Genomic DNA, 14207 nt, shown 5'->3' with positions numbered 1-14207 from the left:
TTGTGTTTTATAAGCTCACCGTGGTTTTTTATGTAAAATATAAAGTGACTGGTTACTAAAGTTGTCAAATAAATATAGTGGAATATAAACTACATTAAACTGTAGTAGACGTAGTAGTATAGTAATAAGTATATAAATACAAGTACCTTCAACGTTGTACCAAAGTACAGAACTTAAGTAAATGTTATTTTCTACCCCAGAATAAATAAAATACCTGGTTTAAATAGGCAGCTCATTCATTAAATGCATCAGTAATAATAATCCTAGTCATATATACACCAGATGGAATATTTGTATACTGTGTAGTTGCAGCTTTTACTGAAGTTAAGGAGCTAAAAACCACTCTTGCACCATTGGTGATCTCAGTGGTTTATCTGAGGAACACCCACCCACCCCGCCACACTCAGATAAATGCTCTGGTCTGTCTGCTGGTCAAAGCTCAGTCAGTGTAGAATCAGTTGCTGGTGTCTAGAAGAAGACAGAGGAATAAGAAAAGCATCAAATATTCATATTTTAGAAGCTGGAATTGGTGAGTTTTGACCATGTTTTACTTAAAGATGATTAAACTATTAATAAAATAGTTGCTGAGTATTTTCTGCTGACCAACTAACTGATCAATCGACTATAGATTGTGTAGAAGAAGTGTAAATAATAAAATGATGGCTGATTTCCATTTAGCTGTTTCAGTTGCAGTGTGCATTGTGCTCTGGCTCACTTGATGCTATTGGTGCTTTTCCTACTGTACAACTCAAAATATCTGGTGTGAAAATGGTCTGTTATGTCTCCTGGTTTAAAACAGATCAGGCACAAGACCCTAGTGTATGAACCTCCTCAGTCAAATAGCACCACTAATTTTGCATAGCAGCAGCTCTCTGATATCTTTGATACTTTAAAAGATGAACCTTTCTGATACTTCGTCCTGCTACATGTTGAATGCAATCTGCTAATGATAACAAATCCAGCACAAAGACAAAAAAAAGACCACTGGACTTTTTACCTGTTACTGTCAGACGATTGCAGCAAAAATGAATGTGTTAAATGAGCCTTTAGCATAACGTTTGAACCAGATAGTCGTCAGATTAAACGTCCAGCACATCCTGATCTTATTAAATATAACCTGTCTGCAGGACATCAAACAAACACAATGTTTTGATTCTGTTCAATATTTGTTTTTAATCAAAAGGCACCATATCAAGGATATTAAATCTGAGGCAATGACAGTAAGAGCAAAGCCTTTATGATATTTAAGTGACAATTCTGAGTGACATAAATTTAATCTCTTTTCCTCTCATTACTGTAAATCATATTCACCCAAAATCATCCCAAAAGCCTACTGGATGTTGACGCTGTCGCCATAACAACTTTATAAGGTGGTCATATGGCAATGATGTGTTTAGAAAGGGCTGTTGGGTTTAATCATTTCATCAATCATCAGTTAAATCATCCTTTTTTTTTTTTTTTTGCTTTTTCAAACAAAGGGAACGTTGTCTACAGCCACTTGCAGTAGTTAACTGGAAATAGCTGCTTTATTGTGTTTTCCTAAAATCTGTTAAAAACTAATTGACTTCTTGAACAGACCAACAACCCTCAGATGTATAATTCATGAAATGTTTACCCAGATTCAAGCTGTGTATTCATTCCTGTTAGAAAGGTTTTGTTTATGTGCCTGTGTGATTGTAACACCTGTCCCACCTCCCCGCAGGTGAGCCATGCTTTCTGAGCAAACATATCTGGGAGATGTTCCTTCTCTTTGTCCACACACAACTTACACGATAAATGCAGATATCGCTCTGGGTCAAAAGTCTGCAAATGGAGACCGGGACTGTGTGAAGGTTCAGGATGAATCAACCAATGAGAGTGGTGAGAGAGAAGTGAGTGCTGATCAGAGGAACTGGATCCGCCCTGATTTACCCAGCAGGTGTACCTGGAGGCTGGGTGCACCTCTTTCAGAGTCACCTCATAGCCACCCAGCATGGTGAGAGTCACGTTAATGAAAGCTCGGCAGATAAATCAGTGCTCATCAATGAATTAATTCAGATGTGAAGGGTAAGCAGAGACAGATTATGAGACAGGTGGATACAGACATGTAAATGAGAAGGATCAGGAGCTAAAACACCAAACATGATTTGTGACTTTCCAACAAAATTGTTAATAACAGGAAAATATCACCTTGAATTAACTCTCCATGTACCCAATAGCATACTGTATATGCATGCATACTTGTGTTTTTAGGATGTTTAATTTGTATTAAACGGCTGATAATGTAAAAGCAGTGGAGTGAGAAATGCTTTGTTCCTAGCAGTGGTTGTGACAGGTCATAGCTGGAGATCTGACATTAACGAGGTCACATGACTGCTGAGGGAAGGGTTAATTGTCAGCCCGTTGGATGTGGCATGATCCTATATCCACCGAATTGTGGACAGACAGCTGATGTGGTATTTTCTCGTCTGTCCGTCACAGCACCAATACCTCCAGCATCCTGCCCAACATCCTTGGGAAAATTGGACACACACCTCTGGTTCGTTTGAACAAAATCCCAAAGGAGTTTGGACTCAAGTGTGATATTTGTAAGTAAAAGCTTTCATATAATCCCTGCAACTATCTATATATGGTTTCTAGTTATATAAAATATTTGTACAAAACATCATGAGAGTAGTACTTCTAAACTATGGATTTGTATTGTATTTGATTTGTCTTGTATGTATGGAAATAATTGTACATGGAGTCGTGAGTCCTGCGCTGCACACTGTTTGTTCTCTTTGTAACTCTTACAGGTCGTGCAGAGGCCAGACTAGCTGTCCCACAATAATGCTAATGTTAACTGTTCAGTGAAGATGAAGGAGGGCTGGAGAGTAAAATGTAGACACTAACTCCTAACAACAACATTTTTGTTCTCCTTCCTGGAACGGCCAGAAAGTCGAGAAGTTTCAGTGTCCAGTGGGACAGAAAAAAGTGTTGGCTGGATGTGATTGTAACTCAGCAGCAGCTGATTAGACATTGCAGCCTTAGCTGGTATACTGTCTTTGGCTAGGCTAATAAAGACTTCTTTCAGGGAATAAGGCGTGCAGACAAACATATTAAACTGATACGTGCAAGTGGAAGAGCTATCATTTCTCTCATCGAGGTTTGTTTCCCTGTTGGCTTAAGAAGAAGAGGCTGCGGTCAAGAAAGGAAACATTTAGGTATCATGTAGCTCGTGCCCTTATGTGTGACTGCTGAAAATGAAAGACTTGTTCTTTTAGCTGGCAGAACAAAGCACAGCCACAATTAAAAGGAAACTTGAAAACGTTCAGGCTGCTGCGACTATTAATTATTTGATTTCAGTACAGTATTTCCTCAGCTGCACCACCTTGTCCTGGCAGCCCTTGTGGGTTCAGAGAGGATGAAACCTGTCAGAGGAATCAGTTTAAGCCTCCTAAGAAAAAAAGCTCTTTTGCACTCCCTTAAACTGATGAAAGGGAAGTTCTGGCTTAATGAGACCAAGGACCTTACACTCGATACTTAGACGGTTTTCACGTGACAGGGATTAGTCTCGAGTTCACTCCGGGTTTAATTGTAGTCGCCCCGAATTTGTAGTTTTTGGCAGCTGTGTTGGTGGTTGGTGCATCATCATCTACTTCGTCTTCTGTGAAAAAGTGGTTTCTGATTAATTTTTTTCTCAAAGGGGAACACAGGACAAGTGATTTACACCACAGATGTGTATGCAGTTCCCAACCTGGGGGTCGGGATCCCCATTATGTCTCGGCAGAGCTTCACTGAGGGTCGCGAGGTGTTGATTTTAAGGGATGTTGGAAAACATTAAAAAATATACACATTAGGCCTATTTCTTTGGTTCACTTGTGTGAAGAAATCTATATGTAAGTAAATTATCTGATAGAACAATGGCCGTCACAACGTCAGGAACAAAGAAACACTGATTTATCAAAAAAGAAGCCTATTCAAATTTTAGAAAAAGTTTCCTAAAAAGGGAATAATTTCCTCAAAATGTTTCTAAATCACTAGTTTTAAACACACTTCTTGCAGTTACTGAGTTCACTATTTTGGTTAATTGTGCAGATTTTAATATAATATGAAATATCTATAAAATATGTCAGGTCGTCCAAGTCAGTGGTCACCAGTTTGATAAAAGATAGAAAAGGGGTCCGTTAGGAAAAGGCTGGCAACCACTAGACAGGTTTTGTTTTTAAGATTCTACTTAATTTTAATTGAACTTGATTGTGCTGTAAACAGTATTTTCTCATCTGTGACTCTGTTTAGTGGCCAAATGCGAGTTCTTCAATGCAGGAGGCAGCGTGAAAGACAGGATCGCCCTGCGGATGGTAGAAGATGCTGAGAGAGCCGGGATCCTCAAACCAGGAGACACCATCATCGAGCCCACCTCTGGCAACACGGGTACCTTCTAAGGAAACATACAGATTTCATCATCTGAACACAATATTACCTAAATCCTCCTTCTCTGGCTGCCTGCAGGTATTGGCCTTGCGCTGACCGCAGCAGTAAAAGGCTACCGATGCATTATCACCATGCCCGAGAAGATGAGCATGGAGAAGGTACACAGCTCTTTTATTGATCACAACTCTTCATCAGTTCATTATGGGACAGTTGGTCTCAGTGTGTAACAGTTAGGATGATCTACTGGCAGCAGTGAAATATATTATAGGTGTGTTTTTATTATTTTACTGCTAGATGCCACTAAATCCAAAACAATGGACCTTTATTTGAAGCCTGATGTTCCTGTGTGTTTTTAGGTCGATGTGTTGAGAGCTCTCGGGGCAGAAATAGTGCGCACACCTTCTTCTGCAGCTTTTGATTCACCAGACTCTCATGTAGGAATGGCTTGGCGTCTAAAGAACGAGATCCCCAACTCACACATCCTCGACCAATACCGTAATGCCAGCAATCCTCTGGCTCACTATGATACCACAGCCGAGGAGATACTGGAGCAGTGTGATGGTTTGTGCTAAAGATTATATTTCTTTTTGTCTTTGTCCATAAAAAAACAATAATGAAGACTTAACTTCACACAGTATAAAAAAAAACAAGATTGTGTATATAGATATAGAGATAAGGAAATAAGTTACATCATTCTAAATATGAAAAGGTAGACAATTGAAACTTATAATAAAAAACTTGAAAAATAAAATAAAACAAATCAGAAAAGGTCCTAAAACAGCGATAGCAAATAATATCTACTGTATGTGAGATTCAGTCATTTTAAATTCAAATTCTGGTGTCTTCGACAGCCACTGGTGCTCTTGGAGGGGAAAGAATATAGAAAGAGTGATGAGCTCCAGGAGCAGTTAGGGGTTAGGTGTCTTGCTCAAGGGCAACTCGGCATTGTACAGGAGGTGGAACTGGTGGAACCCTCTGGTCCCCAAGCCAAGTCCCTACAGACTGAGCTACTTGGCCTCGCTGCTGCCCAGCACTGCTGAGCTGACATCAGTTTCTGGTTCCACAATGGTGGTCCGGCTAACACCCATTCCTGTAGACCGCCAACGTATTCTCTTCGTCCCTTGTCTGCGGTTCCACCGACCCCTGTTTCTGCTGAGCTGCAGCAATCTCCAGTCCTTGCACCACAACATCCTCTGGTTTCTGCACCATGACTAACCCCAGTTCCTGAGCTGCAGCAGTCTCTTGTGGATAAGCAGCAGCTTCTGTTTCCCTGATTCAACTGGATCTTCTTCCTGCACTCCAGCCACCACTGACTGGTCCTGCCCTCCTGGAGGGGTCCCACTACCTTCGTCACCGGCCACCAAAAGTGTTCTGCCTTTGCCTCCGTCTCTGGCCTCCTTGTGTTTTTCAGGCCTCTGGAGTGTTTCCACCAGTCTGGTCATCACCCTGCCCGGTCATCACCCTGCCTGTCCTCCACAGCGGCTCCACCGGTTTGGTAATCCTCCAGAACAGCTTTCCCAATGTCGCCAACATCCATGGTCTCATCCAGAGCTGCTCCACTCTTCAGCCCGACCTCCTGGTCATCTTTCTGCGGTCACCTGCATGTTTAGCTTCCCGGCCACTTCCCTTGAGTCCCTCCTCCAGACCCCTTCATTCTGGTTTTTGGAGTACTGCCTGTTTTTGACTCTGCCTTTGCCTTTCCCCACTGGATTTGTTTGCTTGTGTGGACCAACCTTCTGTGTCAAAAGGTATTGAGGGTGTTCCAGGGTGTTCCCAGAAAAATGAGAATATTTTAATTTCACTATTAAAATATTTTCACACTCTCCTCTGTTAATGTGCCTATTATGGAATAACTAAAGCCTATCAGACCGAGATCCCAGAGACTACACCTTATAAATATGGGTCCACTGCCTAAAGGGTTGAAAACAACTGCTAGTCTTGGACAAATTAAAATATTAGTCGTCATATGTAAAGGTGCCCTGTGGAGTTTCATGGTAAACAAACAAAAGTTATGTTTATATTCAGTGTTACTACTGAATCTCCTTTTGCAGATTAGAAAAGAAAACATGCTTTTTCCTTTCAGGTAAACTGGACATGTTGGTGGCCGGAGCTGGCACAGGCGGTACACTTACTGGTGTTGCTCGGAAGTTGAAGGAGAGGTGCCCCAATGTCAAGGTAAGACGCACGCTCTATTGTGAAACTCTCTGAATGTGTATTAATTTGGTAAAATCTATGGACATGATTAAAGTGAGATTTGAATGGAGAACATGTGATGTACAGATGCGGTCACGTATGATTTAGGATATTTTCAATAATTAAAAAAAGGTATTCCGCTCACATACTAAATTGTCATTTCTTGTATGTTTCCTGTAGTCATGTATTATTGTGCATTTTATTATAAGACAATGTATTTTTCTTCCCAGTGCACCAATGAGCTGAATAACAATGATGACCAATTGTATGATACATTTAACAATGATGATACATAATACATTTCTGTGTGAGAAACTTGCTGCCTATGAAAGACTGGCTACTCTTTTTCTCCCTTCCTGAGTTCAAGGCTGAGATAATTGTTAACATGTATTCCAAGATTACAGAAAATGACAGTTTCTGCACCTCTGGGTCAGACCTGCAACTTACACTGTATATCAGCTCTGTCCTTTCAGCTGAGATTTTTGAGATACCATGAAATGGCGCCGGCGACAACGGCAGCCTGTCATGGCAGCTCCTATCATTGTTGTAGTTTTAGTGTGTTTTCAGTGTGTTTTTTGCTATTTTGAACTGTTTTCTTACTTTCTTACTTTGTTCACGTCGGCTAAATACTTTTTTGGCGTTTTTGAGCACTTTTTGTTTTTTGTTTACGCTGGTCTCCATGGCGACGGGGAGTCGCATTGTTTACACCCGCGACCAGATGATCGCCCTGAGGTACCCGAGCATCCTGACTGGAGAGAGACCCTCCATACCGGATGAGCTGAGGAGACGGTGAGGCTGCAGAGCGGGGGTTAAACGGAGGATGAAGAAGAGGAGGTTTAAACTCTACATCCCTGCAATCATCGAGCAGATACCGGACTCCAACGTCACCATTCCTGACTGCATCAGTGGAGCCATGAACATGCTCATTCAAACACTACTAAGTTACTGGAAGTGTACTCATGTATGCTGCAGTGTTTCCAGTGTTAACACTGCTGTCTCATTTGTTTTAGATAGTAGCTGTGGACCCTGAGGGCTCCATTCTGATTGAGTCAAAAGAAAAGGGTGAAAAGAAGACTTCTTTTGAAGTGGAGGGCATCGGATACGACTTTATCCCCACAGTGTTGGACAGATCTGTAAGTGTGCTTGTGAATGTCTGCATTTGCTTTCTTGAAACTAAACAATAATCATGTATTTTGTGACGTAACTTTAATTACTGCCCTCTGCCCTCTTCCCTTCAAATCTATGCAGCTTGTTGACATGTGGTATAAGTCAACTGATATGGAGACCTTCTCCATGTCACGCAAGCTCATCAGAGAGGAGGGTCTTCTGTGCGGTCAGTTATATCACCGGTGATATTGTTCAGGTTTTTTTGCTATTGTAAATTTTATTGCACTCCTCATATCGAGGTATTTAACACCTTTATTATTTTCCTCTAATTATACCTGTTTTACTGCAGGCGGGAGCTCTGGCTCAGCCATGGCAGCAGCAGTGAAGATGGCTCAGCAGCTTGAGGAGGGACAGCGCTGTGTCGTCATCCTGGCCGACTCCGTCCGCAACTACATGTAAGAGACAGATTTATCAAACTCTTGGACCCTTACTTTCATTGTTTCTACAGTGTATTATTGATCCATTGCTATCAAATTTACCATGTCCTCAGTGTTATCACAGGCTAATCTGCAGATATAATTTGCAGCAGCTCAGCAAATCAAAACTACACAGCGCCTTTTCTTCATGTAAAAAAATATTCAATAGTCAATTTTTCTAGGGTAAATCCATAAATAACAGAACATCTAGACACTGACACATTTTTGTCGCAAGCATGACTAAAACTCTGGGTGGTGAAAATGTGTCAGCAATCAGAGCGACCTCTAATATGCTTTGTTATCTGTTCAAACTCATTGCTGTCTGTTTTACCTTTAGGTCGAAGTTCCTGAGTGACAAGTGGATGTGTGAGAAGGGCTTCCTCAGCCCAGAGGCTCCGCTGGATCTCAAACCCTGGTGAGAGTCAACCATGAGGGTTTAAAGGTATAATGTGTAACATTAAAATGTTACATATTAACATTACATTTACCTCATCTGTGAACATTATTCCTGCCTGAGTCACGTCAAATAGATCGTTAGATAGATAGTCAAATATTTTTTTATTGGCAGGGGTGGTTGTTTAACAATGAAGACAACTCCCATGATCCAATGCTACTTCACAACGTCATCAAACTATGTCTGCTGTTGTCTGAGACACAACAGCAGAAATTACATTCTGTGGGTTTAACAGGGCAGCTAATCCAAACCACAGATTAGTGTTAAATAACTCATTTGTTTCACTCTCTCTTTAAGGTGGTGGAAGATGACTGTCCAGTGTCTGCACCTTACTGCCCCCCTCACTGTGTTACCCTCTGTGTCCTGCCAGAAAACCATTGAGATCCTTCAGGAGAAAGCGTTGGACCAGGCTCCGGTCGTTGATGAGTCAGGGTATATCTCCTCCAGAATTTCTGTACATTAGTACATCTTCAGTATCAAACTCATCCAGACAGAGCAAACAGGAACTGCTAGTAACCAAAGCAGCAGCGGGACTTTCCATTAAGGGGGAGGGGGGGACTTGCGTTGGCTTATGTTCAATATTCTGCCAAGATCATCTCAAGAACGTTTCATCTGGTTTTACCAAATTTGTTGTGAAGATAAAGGTCAACAGATGTTCCACAGGTGTTATTTTTACCTCATGGCCCAATATTGAAGCCTGGCTCCTTGACAGACGACAGGAAACTAAAGGAGCTGAAGTTAGGGACTGTCTCAAAAGTGTATGCAAAGAGCCAGCAGAGCTTTTCAGATTATTGTTAACAGCTTTCTTCATTTCATAGATGCTTCAGACCTACATCACATTCATCTGGACCTCCTTCAATTGCATGCAATCTCAGATAAGATAAGACAGATAATATGGCCAAATTGTGTTAAAACATTGGTTAACTTCCACTGTTCATTAACAGTTACACAGTTTTTCTTATACTCAGTTTAGACTATTTTGGAAGTTCAAATTCAAATCCTGTTATTATCTGTTTAATTGTACATAATGTGCTATTTTTAATATTTTGTTGGTAGAACAAATGGCGGTAGAAAATAATTAAATGCAGAACATGAAGCAGACTACACAATTTCTAACAACCTTTGGTGTGTGCCACTTCTGGTATTCACAGATATCCAGATACAATCAGTATCTTTTGTGTTACACTCCTATTGTACATCACTGTCACCTGTGTCATTTCTAATAGAGGACCAGCAGGTGAAGGTGTGTGTATGTGTGCTTTCACAGTGGGATCCTGGGGATGGTGACTCTGGGAATCATCCTGTCCTCTGTGTCGGCTGGGAAGGTCAAACCCTCAGATGCTGTCATCAAGGTGCTCTGCAAGCCTTTCAAACAGGTCAGTCAGTAGAAACATGTGGAGTGGACGGCCACATGGACAGCATATGCACATTATACATTATGTATTCATTATTTACATGCTCGTCTAATCTCCGTACACTTCAGGTGCACATGACAGACAACCTGGGAACGCTGTCCCACATCCTCGAAACAGACCACTTTGCCCTGGTGGTGCATGATCACACCCAGTGTAAGATAATATATTTTGTTATAGCCTTTTGCATTTATTTGATTGGAGATAGTACATATGTGACATATGTCAGGAAATGAGGAGAGAGAGGCAACAAACATCCCCAGCTGAACAGAAGAAGTTGACAGTAGACTGTTCCAGGCTGTCAATGTGATAAAACTCACTATTGTATATTGCACAACATGTCAAACAACAGTCCAAAATATTCAAATTACAATCACACAAGTCAAAGAAATACAACAAATCTTCACATGTAAGAAGCTGTAGGAAGGAAATGTTTGGAAATTTTGGCTTAAAAAATAATTTAAATTTTTAATTAACTGATAACTGACTGACTTATTCCCAGTCTCCTGCTTTAACTCACCCATAATGAAATGAGTCCTTATCTGTGCTTAAAAACAATATTTTCATTATAATGTAATATTATTTCTGGTAGGACACATTTGAGACGCAATTTACTCATTTTAAGTTATAGGACAGGATCATCGTTGCTGTAGCTACACTGTAATGGTACTAACAAAAAGATCTCTATATTTTCCAGATATAACACATTGCTCAATAGAATTAGTGTCAAATTTCCTACCCAGCAGGACACTAAATACATAATTTTAGCAGTTTTGTCATTCAGTTGTTTGTCACCAGTGAAATCCACCATTTCAAACAAGGAACCGATCAATGTCTCTCCCTCTTTTGCTTGCTCTCTCTGCACCTTTTTTGGCAGTTGGGGCTTATATTTAATACAAAAGTATTAATGGTATTGATCTTTTCATCTAACTCTCAGCCAGAAAGAAAACAACATATTTCACTGTGCCCACCTTGTTAGCACCTTGTTTTTGTCCATCCTGCTCCTACCACAGTCTACTGTCTCTTTCCAGATAAGGCTGATGGGTCATCTTGCCAGAAGCAGATGGTGTTTGGCGTTGTGACGGCGATCGACCTCCTCAACTACATCACCACACAAAAGGGGCAGGATCGCTTGTCGTCTGAATGCTCGTTGTCAGAAACAATGTCTATGTCACCAATTTCTGTATAAGACTACATACTACATCTTGATTCATTGAGTTTGGTAGCAGTAATAGGTCCTCTGTAGTATTAATGTCTAACATTATGAAATCAGCTCTTTTTTTGAGTAACGTTTATTAAAAACTACAATGCCCAGCTGCTGGAAATTAGCTATCCTTTAAATAAATGTAACTATATATTTTAGATTTTTGTTTTACAAGATTTACATCTTCACTAGGAGCAAATGAGTTTAGGGTCTGAGTGCCACAGAGTGAGTAGGGAAGCCAGTAAGTATTCAGAGAATAACACAGTGTTGGTTTTGGATTTTAATGGGATTTGTTGACAATAAGGACAATGTATAAAAACACCAGCCTCACCCCTTTAAAGACTTAATTTGTTCAGACTACACTAGATTATGATTTTGTTTCTGGTATCAATCATCAAAAACTTTACATTGAGTTTACCTTGTAGCTCTAATAGGCAGTAAAGCTAAAATCTTAACTCAAGGTCCTCCTACTGGCAGTGTAAGATGTGGACGGCCTCCTTGATCTTTCTCTTGCTGTTCACTGACTTGTAGTCGATGATCAATGCCGTGATTGGTTTTGGTGTGATGTTTACGTACAAGCATTTTTTATGGGAAACTTCATTAATTTAGGTTGTAGTTAAGCTTGTTACTTTTCTGCAGCTCAGTAAAGGGGCGGGTGGATAAAGACTTCCATCTAGTGGCTGAAAATCTCAACATTGTGTTTCTAATGACAGGAAGACCTTTTAAGTAAATGTAGTGTGATAGAACTTGACTATCCCTGACTCATGTCCTCCTTTGGCCTGTTGTTACCATGTGTCTCAATAGACCACAGGGGGGCAGTATTAACTCACTGCAGGGTCAGAGGCATCATACTAGAAGTATGTGTGTGTAACTTTGTGTACATTGCCGGTGCAGCTCTCTGCTGAAACCTTTCTGAATGTTCAGTTCCTCATGAGAAGCATGAGTTCAGTGGGTCGTGCTGCCTTCAGTCAGTAAGAGCATTTATTCTTTATTAGTACAACTGGATGTTTCAGCACCTCCTGGTTTGATGTGAGAAGAGAGTAAAGAGGCAAAACATTTAAAACTATTCCCACATGAATGTAACATTGATTTAACAAATAAAATTCATAAAAATAGTAACTTCATTTGGCTTCATTCTCAAATTAAATAAATATTTTTACAGGACATTGAGAGTAGCAATACTGAGAAGATTAATGTGTTTGGCCATACTGTTACATCACATTATGACCTCATAATAATTACACTGATGCTGATTTAATTTTGTTTTTATCGTTAAATTATTAGGTGAACCACATTCAGCTGATCTGATTTCATCCAATTTGTTGTTTTGTGATTCGTTGCGTACCTTCCCTATTTTACACCCAATGGTAGTTTAGGATTTGGTGAACATTTTTATTTCTATTTCTTAAAAATATATGTTATTTAGTTTTCCTTTACACTATATAGACCCTTTCTTGTGAAAAAATATTCTCCAAAAAGCTTTTACTTTTACTTAATTATGCTGTTTTCACATTAAGCCCTTTACAATCTTAATCTCCAAACAGTTATCACGACATTGATAAACTGTGTGTGTTAGACTTTAAAGTGAGAATAGGTGAAGTGAAAGTGAGAATGTAAACAGAAAACAGAACAAATACAGCCACGAGCGGCAGTGAATGGGGTCCAGGCAGGTTGTGTCAGGAATTGAAAACACTCACCACCTTGCCCACTTGAGGATTTGAAACCTGGACCTTTGATCTTTTTGGAATAAGACGTTTCTTGAAATGTAGAGGTTTTGTAATAAGTCACACACATTAATCAATCATTACCAAATGTCTGAGTCAGGACCTCAGATAGGACTAGTGGGTGGAATTTGCAACCCACCACCCACAGTTTATGCTGATGATGATGCAAACTTTAGACAGATGTTGTCTAAATGATGTCTCTGTGGAACTGAGAGTCTGTTGGTTAACACTGTTGAGTAATTTCTTGCCTTACACACACACCCACCCACCCGCACGCACGCACACACACACACACACACACACACACACACACACACTGCTGACTGTTTCTAAGGAATTCGTCTCTTCATCACACCGACATTCCTGATAAAGGAAAAATGGCAACCGTTTCAAATGACTCAACAGCTCCAATGTCACTGAATATTGACTTCACATGGAGGTGACACTCAGTGTGCTGAACTAGAAACTGTAACCATCAATTTCATTATTAAACAGGGCCACCGCAACAGGCCAAACTAGTCATATAGCACAACCACTATTAACAGCAGATGGAAAACCACAGACACCACATCATACTGTCCTTGACTGTCCTCTGTATGTGGTCATCTGATCTGTCAACATCAGCAGGCAGAAACAACATCCCATGATGACCCTGGTCTCTCCCAGTCACCAACACAGGACTGGTTCACTCTCACCATTCTCATCAGGGTTGGTAACAGACACCCAGCTGTTTTTAAATGATCTATAAGCTTTATAAACCCACTGTTCGAACCTGCTCGGCAGCAAAGATAAAGGCTGCATTCAGAACCACCTACTACATACTATCGATGATGCTTTTCCCAGCAGTATGAAGCTGTTAAATCAATATATGTTGCTGTGTGCTAGACCAAACTCATTCTGGTTTCTGGTTTTTGAAGACAAAGTGAACCACCACGACTGTATAGCATCACATTATGCTCTAAAAAAAGAGATGGAAGTTATAGATGTGGATTTTTATGATTACCTGAGAGATGGGTAACACCTAGGTGATGACTGGAAGGAACCAGATTCACTGGCGTTTTGTTACATTACTTCACTCTAAATGTTGAAATTTTAAAATTTTAAATTAAAAGGACAGTTGTGGGCCTGTCTGTACTCTCTCCTCTCTCCTCTGCCACTGTTGCTGAAGTCGTCTGCTGTGTTGGCTGCAGTGGTTTGTGTGACTGTGGTCTGCGAGCGTCACTGGTCTCTCAACTCCAAAAACAA

At 40.4% G+C, this 14207-nt stretch overlaps 1 protein-coding gene across 2 annotated transcripts; it reads left to right on the top strand.

Annotated features, from left to right (window-relative positions):
- The first annotated feature begins 428 nt into the window (after window positions 1–428).
- On the top strand, window positions 429–12362 carry cbsb (cystathionine beta-synthase b). 2 transcript variants are annotated; one of them, XM_051404404.1, is made up of 16 exons: window positions 445–529; window positions 1184–1220; window positions 1703–1975; window positions 2461–2567; window positions 4258–4392; window positions 4471–4550; window positions 4749–4953; window positions 6476–6567; window positions 7596–7718; window positions 7834–7918; window positions 8042–8147; window positions 8506–8583; window positions 8920–9054; window positions 9890–9998; window positions 10106–10190; window positions 11066–12362. In XM_051404404.1, exons 3-16 carry the CDS (start codon window positions 1710–1712, stop codon window positions 11221–11223), a joined length of 1764 nt encoding a protein of 587 aa, XP_051260364.1. In that variant the 5' UTR covers window positions 445–529; window positions 1184–1220; window positions 1703–1709; the 3' UTR covers window positions 11224–12362. The 2 variants fall into 2 exon arrangements, with proteins under 2 accessions (XP_051260363.1, XP_051260364.1); XM_051404403.1 differs by lacking the exon at window positions 1184–1220 and having other exon boundaries at window positions 429–529.
- The last annotated feature ends 1845 nt before the right edge of the window (window positions 12363–14207 follow it).

Source organism: Dicentrarchus labrax, unplaced genomic scaffold (genome assembly GCF_905237075.1).
Source record: "Dicentrarchus labrax unplaced genomic scaffold, dlabrax2021, whole genome shotgun sequence".
NCBI classification, from domain to species: Eukaryota; Metazoa; Chordata; class Actinopteri; family Moronidae; genus Dicentrarchus; species Dicentrarchus labrax.
The sequence above is the reverse complement of the archived record's forward strand: the minus strand, read 5'-3'. Positions and strand labels throughout refer to the sequence as shown.

Coding starts and splice junctions, on each gene's coding strand:
- cbsb (XM_051404403.1), top strand. CDS start 1,710: ATGCTTTCTGAGCAAACATATCTGGGAGATGTTCCTTCTCTTTGTCCA. Junction 4,551..4,748: donor AGAAGATGAGCATGGAGAAG/GTACACAGCTCT, acceptor GTGTGTTTTTAG/GTCGATGTGTTGAGAGCTCT. Junction 8,148..8,505: donor GACTCCGTCCGCAACTACAT/GTAAGAGACAGA, acceptor TTTTACCTTTAG/GTCGAAGTTCCTGAGTGACA.